The sequence below is a fragment of the Rhincodon typus genome, chromosome 15 (genome assembly GCF_021869965.1).
Source record: "Rhincodon typus isolate 14 chromosome 15, sRhiTyp1.1, whole genome shotgun sequence".
In the NCBI taxonomy this organism is placed as follows: domain Eukaryota; kingdom Metazoa; phylum Chordata; class Chondrichthyes; order Orectolobiformes; family Rhincodontidae; genus Rhincodon; species Rhincodon typus.
In genome coordinates this window covers 26,933,611-26,948,012 of record NC_063346.1, presented here as the reverse complement: position 1 = coordinate 26,948,012, position 14,402 = coordinate 26,933,611, and the positions used below count along the sequence as shown (strand labels likewise).

Sequence of the window (14,402 nt, the reverse complement as noted above, 5' to 3'; positions counted from 1 at the left end):
CCCCCCCCCCCACACACACACACACACACACACTCTCCAACCCCCCCGCACACACACACACACTCTCCAACACCCCCCCATACTCACACACACTCTCCCCCTTCTCCCACACACACACACTCTCTCCCCCCTCTCCCAAACACACACACTCTCTCCCCCCTCTCCCACACACACACACTCTACCCCCTCTCCCCCATGCACATGCACACTCTTTCTCTCTCTCCCCCTCAAACACACACACATTCTCTCTCTGACAAACACACACACGGACATACATGCACAGACACTCTGTCTCTGTATCTCTAACTCTCTTTCTCACACACACACTCTCTCTCTCTCCCCCCATACACACACACTCCTTCTCTCTCTCCCACACACACACTGTCTCTACTCCCTCCCCCAACATACACATTCTCTCTCTCTCTCCTCCCCACCCCAACACACTCGTTCTCTCTCTCACACCCCTTCAAACACACACACTCACTCTCTGTGACACACATACACACACACACAGACACTCTCTCGCTCTCTCTCCCCCCAACGCACACTCTTTCTCTCTCTCCCACACTCTCACACTCTCTCTACCCTACCCCCCACCACACACACATACACTCTCTCTCTCCCCCTCCAACACACACACTTTATCTCTCTCTCTCCTCCCCCCTTCAAACACACACACTCACTCTCTCTGACACACATATACACACACACGCACAGACACTCTGTCTGTCTCTATCTCCAACTTACACACACAGACACTCTCTCTCACTCCACACCCCCCCATCAACACACACTCTCTCTCTCTCCCATGTGCACACACACCCGCACACACATACTCCCTCCTCTCTCTCTCTCTCTCACACACACATACACACACATCTTTAAATCTATGGGGTGAACTTGTATTTGCTTATACATTTTATTTTGTTCAAAAAGCACACAATAATAGACAGTTGGTCAATGTGAGATTTTATAAATTCCTAATTTAGAAATAAAACCAGCCTGACTCCAAACCAAAACACAAACAGACTTTAAACAAGTCCCCACACCTAATATGCATTGTCTGACCAAAAATGTCACCTCTTCTTTACAATGACAAAACTTTTAGTTCTCTCAGGGCAGTGACTTGAAAGAAATTTGGGAATTTACACATATATATTAATCAATTAAAACCTTCTAACTGATTAAAGATTTAGCAGCATCTTAGGTTTGTTTAACACATCCCAACAGTTCTTACTATCTCTCATCAGTTGTGGGACCCTTTGATCTTTTACTTCTACATTCTGTGTTCTGTGTGCTTCTTTCTCACTTCAGCTGAAAAAGGAGATATGCTTCGGAAGCTTGTGTTTTTAAATAAACCTGTTGGACTATAATCTGGTGTTGTGTGATTTATGACCTTGTCCACCCAGTCCAACACCGGCACCTCCACATCACAGATTTGTTATGTATAACCTCCTCTGACAAAGCCATTCTGAAAAACCATGATCAAACCTTGCCTCTCTAAATGGAGGTTAATTTCTCCTTCACATTTTTTTTCCAATTGTTGCCCTACCACTGAAATTAGACTCACTGATCTATAGTTCTCTGGTCTATCCAACACCCTTCTTGTAAAGGGGAACTATAAGGTTTTGGAGTAGATCTGTTAACCGCCCTCTAGTCCTCTACTACACTGTTAACAGTGTAACTGCCCCCTTTTTCATTCCTAAGTTCTACCAACAAAGCCTTATTTGATGACCCTTCCCTCCTTATTGCAGTATCTGATTTCCTGACTAATAATGCAACACCACCTCCACTTTTGCACCCTCCCATCATGTCTGAAGATCCTATACCTCAAATATTAAGTTGCTAGTCTTGTCGCTACCTCAACCAACATATCAAGGTTATTGGAAAAGTGTTGCAACATTATGCAAAGTGAGAAAGTATGCAAATGAATAGCTGGAGTTTCACATAAACTAAAGTTTATTTGTTGAGAAACTTCATTCAATAATTTGAATTTCTGTGCCTTTTATTTAATAAAAGGAAACCCTGGAAAACAGTGGTACAGTTATTATAAGAATAAATGACAGGGCAGTCAGTATTATCCTGATTACACCATCTACAGTGACAGTGTCAGAAACGGTTTAGAACCATATAGCGCAGAAAAGGCCCTTCAGCCCATTGAGTCTTAATGACATTAAGAAATGCCAAGGTAAGTAAAAGAACAAGTTTCCACATACTTCCTGTAAGAATTATTGTGGTATGACCCACTTCCACATCAACCAGACATGTCACAGTGTAGATAAATGGCTGAATGTCAACTTTTAATACTCACAAGAAACTTCATGAACCACTAAAACGACGCTTTCATTTCATAACCAGTGTATTCTCTCAGAACACAAAAATGGTAGTGTAAGCAATAACTAAAACTAGCCTGCATCCAAAAGCAGTATCATCATCGTTTGGATGCAGACCACTGCAGATGGGGAGGCAATGGCCTCATGGTATTATCGCTGGACTGTTAATCCAGAGACCCAGATAGTGTTCTGGGGAATCTGGGTTTAAATCTCACCACGGCAGATGGTGGAATTTGAATTCAATAAATATCTGGAATTAAGAGTCCAATGAGGACCATGAATCCACTGCTGATTGTTGGAAAAACCCATCTGGTTCACTAATGTCTTTTCGGAAAGGATACTGCGATCCATACCTGGTCTGGCCTATATGTGACTCCACACCCACAGCAATGTGGTTGACTCTTAACTGCCCTGTGGGCAATAAATGCTGGCCTGGCCAGTGATGCCCTCATCCCATGAATGAATAAAGGAAAAAATGACTAGTGAGAGTAAATGCAGTCGTTAACCAAATTCATATCTCTTATGTTTTTCTACATGTGCAGGAATAGGTGGCCCACAATAAGCACTCAAGAAAATTCAAAAAGGAACAATCAAAAGTGGATAAGAGACAACAAGGTGCAGGGCTGGCTGAACACAGCAGGCCAAGCAGCATCATAGGAGCAGAAAGGCTGACGTTTCGGGCCTAGACCCTTCATCAGAAATGGGGGAGGGAAAGGGGTTCTGAAATAAATAGGGAGAGAGTGGGAGGCGGATAGAAGATGGATAGAGGAGGAAGTGCTACACCTGCCCCCATACCTCCTCCCTCACCCCCATCCCAGGCCCCAAGAAGACTTTCCACATCAAGCAGATGTTCACCTGCACATCTGCCAATGTGGTATACTGCATCCGCTGTACCCGGTGTGGCTTCCTCTACATCGGAGAAACCAAGCGGAGGCTCGGGGACCGCTTTGCAGAACACCTATGCTCGGTTCGCAATAAACAACTGCACCTCCCAGTCGCGAACCATTTCAACTCCCCCTCCCATTCCTCAGACGACATGTCCATCCTGGACCTCCTGCAGTGCCACAACGATGCCACCCGAAGGTTGCAGGAACAGCAACTCATATTTCGCTTGGGAACCCTGCAGCCCAATGGTATCAATGTGGATTTCACAAGCTTCAAAATCTCCCTTCCCCCTACCGCATCCCAAAACCAGTCCAGCTCGTCCCCGCCTCCCTAACCTGTTCTTCCTCCCACCTATCCCCTCCTCCCAGCTCAAGCCGCACCCCCATCTCTTACCGACTAGCCTCATCCTGCCCCCTTGACCTGTCCGTCCTCCCTGGACTGACCTATCCCCTCCCTAACTCCCCACCTACACTCACCTTTACTGGCTCGATCCCCGCCTCTTCGACCTGTTTGTTTCCTCTCCACCCATCCTCTCCTCTATCCATCTTCTATCCGCCTCCCACTGTCTCCCTATTTATTTCAGAACCCCCTTCCCCTCCCCCTTTTCTGATGAAGGGTCTAGGCCCGAAACGTCAGCCTGTCTGCTCCTAAGATGCTGCTTGGCCTGCTGTGTTCATCCAGCCCTGCACCTTGTTGTCTCGGATTCTCCAGCATCTGCAGTTCCTACTATCTCTGAATCAAAAGTGGATGCTCCTTCTTGTGGGGCATTCTAGGATGAGGGGCCATAGTCTTAGGATAATGGGTAGCAAATTTAAAACAGAGTTGAGGAGAAACTACTTCTCCCAAAGGATTGTGAATCTGTGGAATTCGCTATCCCAAAGTGCAGTGAATGCTGGGACAGTGAGTAAACTTAAGGGGGGGTTAGGCAGATTTTTAATTGGTAATGGGTTGAAGGGTTATGGGGAGAAGGCAGGAAAATGGGTGTGAGGAGCATATCAGCCATGATCCAATGGCAGAGCAGACTCGATGGGCTAAATGGCCTAATTCTGCCCTTATTTCTTATGAGTTTATGAATTACAGCCAACTTTGTTTTGACCAGTTCGTTACAAACCGGCACTCTTGATAAACTAGCAACAATTACATACCTCAAATACTGCAAAGTTAACTGTGTTATTCTGTCCAGTTATTATAGTTTTTTTAATTTATTTACCTCAATATAAATATACTTGTTCAATTGAATGGCCACACGAAATATCAACAGTTGATTCAAGTTCGAGTCAATTTCTCCTTCAATAATGCAATGTCTGAGTAGTCAGTTGAGGGTATGAGTGAGAAGGCTTTCTGCTGGTAAGTCTTATTTAAGGCAAATTTGCATTATTATTTAAGTGATTTATGCTGTAAATAAAGTATACCCCCAGCATTACGTTTCTATTACTGTAGTTAGTGTGTGTTTTTACATTGATTCCATGGAGCTCTTGATTATCCGGAATATTCGATCAATCTGTGCACTCCTGGTCCCAAAGATTAATAGAATATTTACTGTATCAACCAGAACAGGAATATTAATTGTAAATGATGATAAAACAGTGCAAGCCCTCAGAAGGCACACATCAGGGGAAGTAAGAAATTGAAAAGTAAGAGGGGAGCTGCTAAAGCACACAGCCAAAGTACTGTACACTGGATTGTTGCTATTTCCAGATGCTTGAGTCTGATGCAAGTCTGACCTGTAACATCTAAAAAGTGAGAGTTGATAGTCGACATAAATTAATCCTTCTAAAGATGATTTGGTTTCTTTACCCACCTAAGGTAAATTTCATGAACAAACTGTAGGTCTAAAGGGTGCCATGTTGCCCTTTCTTCAAAATAATAATGATATGGGAGCATATTTAGCATGCACTTAGTGACAATAGTTGCCATACATGTGCTAGAAATGTAGATAAATTGAAGGAGTCCACTTTGTGCATGAGCAACACTATCCAGGGTCTATGTCAGGCCATGTAGAACATCCTTGAATATGAAGCAGTCAGTCCAATAACTGGGTGTCAGAGGATTCTGATGACATTTGTGACTTCTGGGATGGCAGCTATAGCTGTTTCAGTCGTTTCCTTAGAAGATAATCATAATGGGATGATTTCAAGACATTCCAGGATATGTTTGGAACTAATTGGACTTCCTTTCATGACACCATTAGATCATTGAATCCTTGTCCATCACCAGTTTGCTGCAATGAGTAGCAGCAGATATCTGTCCATCAGAATAGTTACAATTAGGTTTAGGTTTCCAGCACACGTGGGATCTTCAGACCCTTTGCAATCATAGGAAAAGAATTTTTAAAACAAGTTTTTTTATTGGATGAGGATCAGTGAAATAAATTTCACATTAGTCTTTGAGGACTCCAATGGAACTATCCTGTTATCCATCTTTCAATCTGTTGTCAGTCATTCAGCTTTACACAGAAACAAATGAACATAATTCTCTATATGAATATAAAGCATGTATTGTTACAGAAAGAGAAAAGGCCATTCAACCCAACTAACTTGTTTTATTCAGTGCACCATGCATAATGTGCCCCTGAAAGGAACTGAACAGATTAATTCAATTTTCGAGATTACTCACTAACGTCCAAGATATAAACTTAATTCTTGCACACCCTGTTTCAGTGAATTCAGTTTGTTAAAGTTCTAAATTGGAATCATCTTCCAGTTTTGGTCAGCATACACACCATGTGACACCCAGTACAAAGATGCTGTGAGACAAACACTGGAGCAGATTGATGTCATCCACAGAATGTGTCAGATGTACCCAGAAACTTTCCAGTGTGTAAGTTCAACCAAAGGTGAGTAATCAGCATCTAATATATTTCTATTATCTATTGTCAACAGTTTCAGTTAAAATGTTAACATTTCATTTATTTATGGCCTACATAACCTGTTCCTGAGACTGCATTCACCACATCCTCTGATGGACAATCATGACTAGAACCATTATCAGCACAAATTCATGCCATGTTATTCAGTGCAGCAACTTGCAGCATTCAGCATACAAGATCAATGTGGTGCTTATTCTGACAAAGCATTTCAAAATTGCACGTTTTTGCAGTCTAATGAAATGAGAAAAAGCCATTCAGCCCATCTAGCCTGTTTGTTCCAATGTTGCATGCATATTGTACCCCTGAAAGGAAATGACAGATTAATTTTAATTTTGACATTGTACAATAATGGCCAAAGCATAAATTTAATTCTTGCACATCCAGTTTCAGTGAGTTTAGTTTCTTAAAGCTCTAATTTGGAAAATACTGTATAGTCTGTTCTCCCAGTTTTGATGACGTCCAGTACTAGGATGTCATGAGGCTAACTCTGCAGCAATAGGAAGTATTAAAACGTTGTTGCTCAAAGTCAGAGTCTTCCGTCTTTGACTCCAATAGATTTTGCTAGATCAGCAGGAGAGCATTGCATTAACCAGGGTTCAGTTTGCACAGGAACATATCTGTGGTACCTGTCTACCCACAATGGCCAACAAGTTTGGTACCACTCAATCTTGTTGAGCAACGTTATCTGTATTTTTCATTTAAGGCCGCAAGTATATCCTGTTATTATTACATTGCTTAGTCTTTCGTTATTGAATACAACAAAACCTTCCCTTCTTGTGTATTTGTATAAGGAATTATTACTTGAAAGGTAGAAAGCTGTTCAGCAGCAAGGCATGATCTAGCTTTCAATACATATTTTGAACTTAAATAAAACAAACTAAATAAAACAATTAGAGTAAATATTAAAAATAGAAATGTTCTGAAATCTGTTTGCAAATATAGATGTGCTAAGTCAATTTTCTGAATCCAAGTGAATTATTGGATATAACCTGTAATTTCTTTTGAATGCAGAAATCAATGAATCTTTCAAAAATGGTAAAGTGGCCAGTTTAATTGGTGTAGAGGGTGGACACTCGATTGACAGCAACATGGCTACACTACGTGTCTTCTATCAGCTGGGCGTGAGGTACATGACCCTCACACACAGCTGTAACACACCATGGTAAGACAGAGTTAGGATTTTTTTTCCTGTTTACAAAGACCGTCCACGTATGCTGTACAAAGTTTCAATGAACAGTGCAGGTGAACATGGCAAAAGCAGCACTAGACATATCTAAAAATGAGGTATCAGTTTGATGAAGCTACAATGCAGGCTACTGCATAGATGATTTGGAGTTGGGGACTAAGTGTGGTGTGTCAAAATTTGCAGATGACACTAAGGTGAGTGGTAGAGCAAAGTGTGCAGAAGACACTGAAAGTGTACAGAGGGATATAGATAGTCTAAGTGAGTGGGCAAAGGTCTGGCAAATGGAGTACAATGTTGATAAGTATGAGGTCATCCACTTTGGTAGGAATAACAGCAAAATGGACTATGTTTTAAACGGTAAAAAATTGCAGCACGCTGCTGTGCAGAGGGACTTGGGTGTCCTTGTGCATGAATCGCTAAAAGTAGGAGTGCAGGTGCAGCAGGTAATTAAAAAGGCAAATGGAATTTTGTCTGTCGTTGCTAGAGGGATGGAGTTTAAAAACAGGGAGGCTATGCTGCAGCTGTATTGGGTCCTGGTGAGGCCACACCTGGAGTACTGTGTGCAGTTTTGGTCTCCTTACTTGAGAAGGGATATACTAGCACTGGAGGGGGTGCAGAGGAGATTCACTCGGTTGATTCCAGAGTTGAGAGGGTTGGATTATGAGGAGAGACTGAGTAGGCTGGGATTATACCCATTGGAATTCAGAAGAATGAGGGGAGATCTTATAGAGACATGTAAGATTATGAAGGGAATAGATAAGATAGAGGCAGGGAGGTTGTTTCCACCAGCAGGTGAAACTAGGACTAGAGGGCATAGCCTCAAAATAAAGGGAAGCAGATGTAGGACTGAGGTCAGGAGGAACTTCTTCACCCAAAGGGTTGTGAATCTGTGGAATTCCCTGCCCAGTGAAGTGATTGAAGCTACCTCACTGAATGTTTTTAAGGCAAGGCTAGATAAATTTTTGAACAGTAAAGGAATTAAGGGTTATGGTGAGCGGGCGGGTAAGTGGAGGAGTCTCAAAAAGATCAGCCATGATCTTATTAATTGGTGGGGCAGGCTCGAGGGGCCAGATGGCCTACTCCTGCTCCTAGTTCTTATGTTCTTATATACTTATACCCTAAACAATGAAAGCAGCATACAATAAACAGAAGAGAGCGATTGAACAACATCAGATCTAAACTGTGCAACCCTGCCACATCCAGTCATGAATGGTGATGGACAATTAAACAACTCACTGGAAGAGGAGGCTGTACAAAAATATCCCCAATGATGAGAAGCCCAACACAGCAATGCAAAAAGCAAGGCTAAAGCCGGAAGTTCCAAATGGATGATTGATCCCGGCCTTCTCCTGAGGTCCCCAGCATCACAGGTGCCATTCTTCAGCCAAGTCAATTCTCTCCACGTGATATCAAGAAAAAGCTGAAGGCACTGGATACTGAAAAGGCAACATTCTGGCAGTTTTTAATGAAGATTTGTGCTCCTGAATTAGCTGTACACTTAGCTGAACTCTTCCAGTAGAGCTACTATGCTGACAGCTACCAAACGATGTGGAATAATGCCCAGGTATGTCCTGCCCATGAAAGCAGGACAAATCCTACTCGGTCAACTACCACTCCATCAGTCTCCTTTCAATCTTAGCAAAGTGATAGAAGGTGTCATCAACAGTGCTGTCAAGCAGCACTTACATAGCAATAACATGCCCACTGATACTTGGTATTGGTTCTGTCAGAACCACTCAGCCCCTGACCTCATTATAGCCTGTGTCCAAACAGACTAAAGAACTGAACTCGAGAGGTGAAGTGGGAGAGACAGACATCATCATTTCCTGTTGGACGATAACTTGTTGGACCATAACCTGGTGTCATGCGACTTCTGACTTTGTCCACTTCCAACAAGAGAGGGACTTTGCTGTGCATGTCCATGGATCCTTGAAGGCAGCAGGACAGGCAGCTAAGGTAGTTAAAAATGCATACAGGACACTTCCCTTTATTAGTAAAGGCTACAAATACAAGAGCAAGGAGGTTATGGTGAAGCCATATAATGTTAGTTAGACCATGTTGGAGCATTGTCGTAGTTCTGGTCACCATGCTATAGGAGGGACATGTTTTTCTTAGAGCAGAAAAGACTGAGGGGAGAACTGATTGAGGTATATAAAGTTATGACGGGTGCAGATAAAGATAAACATTTTCCCCTCAGTAGGGCGGACAGTAACCAGGGGGCACAGTTTTAAGGTGAGGAGCAGGAGGTTTAGAGGGAATTTGAGTATAAATATGTTTTCACCCAGAGGGCGGTGGATAACAGGAATTCAGGTAGGAACCCTCAAGACATTTATGAAGCAGATGAGCAGTTGAAATCCCATAGAATACAAGGCTATGGGCCAAATGCTGGAAAGCGGAATTGGAATGGATACATGCTTGATGACTGATAGGCCAAAGGCCTTTCTCCACGCTGTAAAATCTTGGTAAGTCTGGAACAATCAAGAATCTTGACAAAGCAGCCTGTATAATTGTCACCCTACACATACCTTCAATATTCACCCCCTCTGCCAATGATGGTCAGTAATGGGAATGTGGCCCACGTACAAAATGAGCTGCAGAAATTTAGCAAAGCCCCTCAGACAGCACCTTCTAAACCTGCAATATCTACATCTAGCAGGATAAGTGCAGCAAATACACAGAACTAGCACCACTTGCTAGTTACCTTCCAAGCCTTATATCAGCTCCTTTACCGTTCTGGAACTCCCTTCTTAACAACACCAAGAATGCAGCAATGTCCACATAGACAGCAGCATTTCCAGTAGAACGCTCAGCACCATCTTTTCAAGGGCAATTGCTGAACCTCAAAGGAACTTGGGTGCCTTTAATCGTGGGTCACTTTTAATGACTTATGTAAACTTACAGGTACAACAATTAAGAAGACAACTGGGTGACAGGGTGGCTCAGTGGTTAGCACCGCTGCCTCATAGTGACAGGATCCTGGGTTTGATTCCAGCCTGGGTGACTGTCTGTGTTGCAGTTTACATGTTCTCCCTGTGTCTGCATGGGTTTCCGTCGGGTACTCCAGTTTCCTCCCACAATCCAAAGATGTGCAAGTTAGGTGGACTGATCATACTGAATTGTCCGTACTGTCTAGGGATGTGCAGGCTGGGTTGTTTATCCATGGGAAATGCAGGGATACAGGTACAGGGTCGGGGAGCTGGGTCAGGGTGGGATGCTCTTCAGAGGTTCAGTCCAAACTCCATTGGTCAAATGGCCTCTTTCCTCACTATAGCAATGCTATGGTATGTTGGACTACAAGTGGATTTGTGTACTGTTTAGGAGCAAAAATGCCTCCCTGTAATTATAGTGTGACCACACTTAGACTGTTGTGTACTGTTTGGTCTCCTTACCTAAGGAAAGATATACATGCCATAGAGAGAGTGCAACAAAGGTTCACCAAACCTAGAATAGACAGATTGTGGGCTAAAGTTTTTGGAGTTTAGAAGAATACAGCCTCATTCAAAATTTTAAAAAATCTTTACAAGAGTCAACAGGGTAGATGCAGGAACAATGTTTCCCCTAGCTTGGGGGAAGGGGACATTTTGTGGGTAGAACCAAAGAACACCACCTCAGAATAAGGGGCTGGCCATGTAGGACTGAAATAAAGAACATGTTTTTCATTTCAGAGGATTATGCATCTTTGGAATTCTCTGCCCCAGAGGGTGGTGTATGATTCGTTGTTCAGTTATGTTCAGAAATAAGATTGATGGATTTTGCCATGTTAGGAACACCAAAGGATTGTGCAGGAAAATGGTGTTGAAGTCAATCAGCATGATCTGATTGAGTAGGGGGATGGGTCCAAAGGACTGAACGGCCAACTCCAGATCCTTTTTCCTTATGTTAACGTTGACCTACAATGATCACATCTGTGAATGAACAAGTTTAAAGAGATAGTTTATGTTGAACTCTTAACACATCGACACACAAGTTTCAACAGTGTGATTAGCAGAACAGAATGGAGCATTTTACTTGAGCTTGACTGTTGGCACACATTGTACCTATCAGAAATTGCTAGAAAACCCCAAAAGTCTAGCAGCATCTGTGGAGAGAAGACAGAACTAGTGTTTCAAGTTTAGTGAGCCTTCTTCAGAACTGGACTTGAAACATTAAGCTCTGTTTTCTCTCCACAGATGCTGCCAGACCTGATGACTTTCTCCAGCAGTTACTGTTCTTGTTTCAGATTTCCAGCATCTGCGGTCCTTTGTTTTATTGATATCTATCAGACTTGCAGTTTAGCACTGGATTAAGCCTTAATGGATGTCTAATGCCTGCATGTTTGTAGCTCTGCAGACTCACAGATATTTACTTATCATGTACTTGTTTAAGGACAAGGTGTATTCAGTTTAGTGCTGTTGGCTTAGACACACTTGAAGCCACAACAAATAACCAAATAAAACCGACTGACTCATGTCAACCAACAAACACTGGAGGCTTTCAGCCTATAAGTCTAAGTTCCATTGGAATCCACACCCAAGAGACAAAAGGCCAATTTTTCAAATCTTTCAGGGCGGATAACTGGCTGGTGGACACTGGAGATGACCCAGTTCAGAGCAATGGATTGTCCACATATGGAAAGGTTAGTATGTGCCACTAATGCTAAAGGATATTTGATTTCAAATCTGAATATGTTAATCATTGCATTCTTTCCATAAATACAAGGCATTTGTGTACCAACCCCATCCATACGTTGAATAGATTTTTCAAAACTTCAAGGAGAAAAGTTTTTGATGAATTTTGTTTGACAAACTTTTGCAATTTCCTGCAAGCCTGAATGTAGATGTTGATCTCTTTGAACCACATCGTTGCATCAATTGATTGTGACATTGTATTAACCAGAATGACACATGGCTTTTTGAACTTGTCTGCCTGCACCTTTTTATCAAATGCATAGTAGCAGTTTAATGGAATCATGTTCCTGGCATAGGTTTATCAACCAGCCATTAATTGTAAAGCATTAAGTCAAAATACAGTTTTGCAATACGATTCATATGGATTTTAAATAGTTAGGGCCTTCTGTGTACAACGCACCATCGGGATATTTTTGTATAGATAGTAAGGCAAACAATCAGGCTTGTATGTGAACAATATACGATCATTCCTCTGCAAATATTGCTCTTTGCCACTTAAAATTCTAAAAGATATTTCAATCTTCAAAATATTCACTTTATTAATTTTGTTCTTAGGATGGGATAAAGCTGAGATTTATGGTTGACCTTAGTTGCCTCAAGCTGGTGGTAATGAAAATTTCCCTTGAATTATGACTGTCTGGATGGTCATGGTGCTTTTAAAAATAATGTGAAGATCATTTTAAGACCTGCAAATTTAGTGCACTGGGTATAAAGAAGACCTATGAAAGCCACACTATTATGGAATTCTTCATTCAAATCATAAATAAACCAAATTATATATTTTTAAGTTATTTTGTTAATAAGTGGAGCATCAGTCTGTACAATAAAATAACCTGTAAAAGTTGTGTTAACAATCCTCCTAATGGTAAATAAAGCATTCACTGAACTAGAATCTACTTTCTGTTTGGTGGCAGGCAGTAAGACTGGGAACTAAGATTGCAAGTAGGCAGAATGAAACTATTCAAACATAATGTGATACTTTGAGTGAAACAGTTGAATTGTTACTCTCTTTTTTGAATCTAAGAAAATCATACACGAGATGAACCGTTTGGGAATGATCATCGATTTAGCTCACACTTCTATGAAGACAATGAATGATGTACTACAGATTTCAAAGGCCCCTGTCATTTTTAGCCACTCATCTGCCTATGCCCTATGTAACAGTAGACGCAACGTACCAGATGAAATTCTGAAGACAGTGGTAAGAAATCCTACTATAAATTCATGCTTTACTTCCTTCTTGATCAGATATTATTGAAATTTTGAAAGCTTCCATCACATTTTTGGAAAAGTACATTTGTAATACTGCACAATAACTATGACAAAAATTCCAATTTAATAGCAAGTAAAGGTACACAGAAATTTCTACAAGAATCTTATTTATTTATTTAGTGTCTTTAAACATCTATCATTGCATGATAAAATAAAGCATTTAAGTTTTCTAAATGCTTTCATGAATGTAAAATGTTTCACCAGTTAATAAAAAGCATGAAATTTGCAGAGGTTGTAGGTATACATAATTTTAAAAGTGTATGTGTAGTTATTGGTGTTAATACTCAAACCTGTGCAATAGGTGTTGTAAGCGTAAGTTTATTCTTTCAAGGGAATAAGTCTAAACCTTACTACTCTCCATTTCCAGTCTAAGGTGCCCCTAATAGTAAGAGTGATTAGAGGGCCAAGAATACCTTGAAAAAGCATTGATGAAACATAAAAAAATGTTTATACTATATTAATAAGAGGTCAATCAAAAAAGACGTGGAAACTATAAAGTGGATTTATGTCAGAATGAGGTTCCCTCACTGCGTGGCTGCATGCAAGACTTCCAGCCCTAATCAGAGCTTTCAAGGTATTTATGCAGCCAGTGACTACAAAGCTAAATTTGCCAAATACCTTCATCCTAATATGCAGTCAGGGGAAGCAGCAGTGCTCTTTCTAACTTCACAGTAAAACCACATATTGTTGTTGGTCACTGCTCATCTTAAATTCATCCACTCTACCATCATCTTGACCACCTACCTCTACCATTACCATGATTCCGTTGTCTGTTGCTACTGGCTTATTCCCTGACCACTTCTCTACTACCCTCTTCCCAAATCTACCTTACCTTTCAGTATTGCCTTGACATTACTCAATGCTGCTTCAACCCTCTTCACTCTCACACCTTGAACCCATTCCACAGCTACCTTTACTCCCTCTTTTGAGTGCTGCCTCAATTTTCCTCTTTACTGTCACAACAATTTCCACTGTACTGTTACCTCATTCCTCCTCTATGCTACCTATAACTCACACTCCCTTTTCTACCATCGCCTTGATACCCTTATTATCATTACGCTACCCGATTTCCATCTCTTATCTCAACAACTCCTTTCTGCAGGCACATCAATGTCTCTCTTGACTGCTATTTTTATGTCTCCTCACAATTTCCTAGGGGAGATTCAGCAGTTGTCCACAGCTCACTGGCC

General features: G+C 41.5%; 1 protein-coding gene across 1 annotated transcript in view; it reads left to right on the top strand.

Moving 5' to 3' along the window:
- dpep1 (dipeptidase 1) overlaps positions 1 to 13,198 on the top strand; it is a 26,147-nt gene extending 12,949 nt beyond the window's left edge. The window contains exons 3-6 of the mRNA XM_048605971.1: positions 5,922 to 6,054; positions 7,099 to 7,249; positions 11,819 to 11,888; positions 12,965 to 13,198. Coding sequence (XP_048461928.1) covers positions 5,922 to 6,054; positions 7,099 to 7,249; positions 11,819 to 11,888; positions 12,965 to 13,198 — 588 coding nt within the window. The remainder of the gene's footprint in view (positions 1 to 5,921; positions 6,055 to 7,098; positions 7,250 to 11,818; positions 11,889 to 12,964) is intronic.
- Positions 13,199 to 14,402: the final 1,204 nt, after the last annotated feature.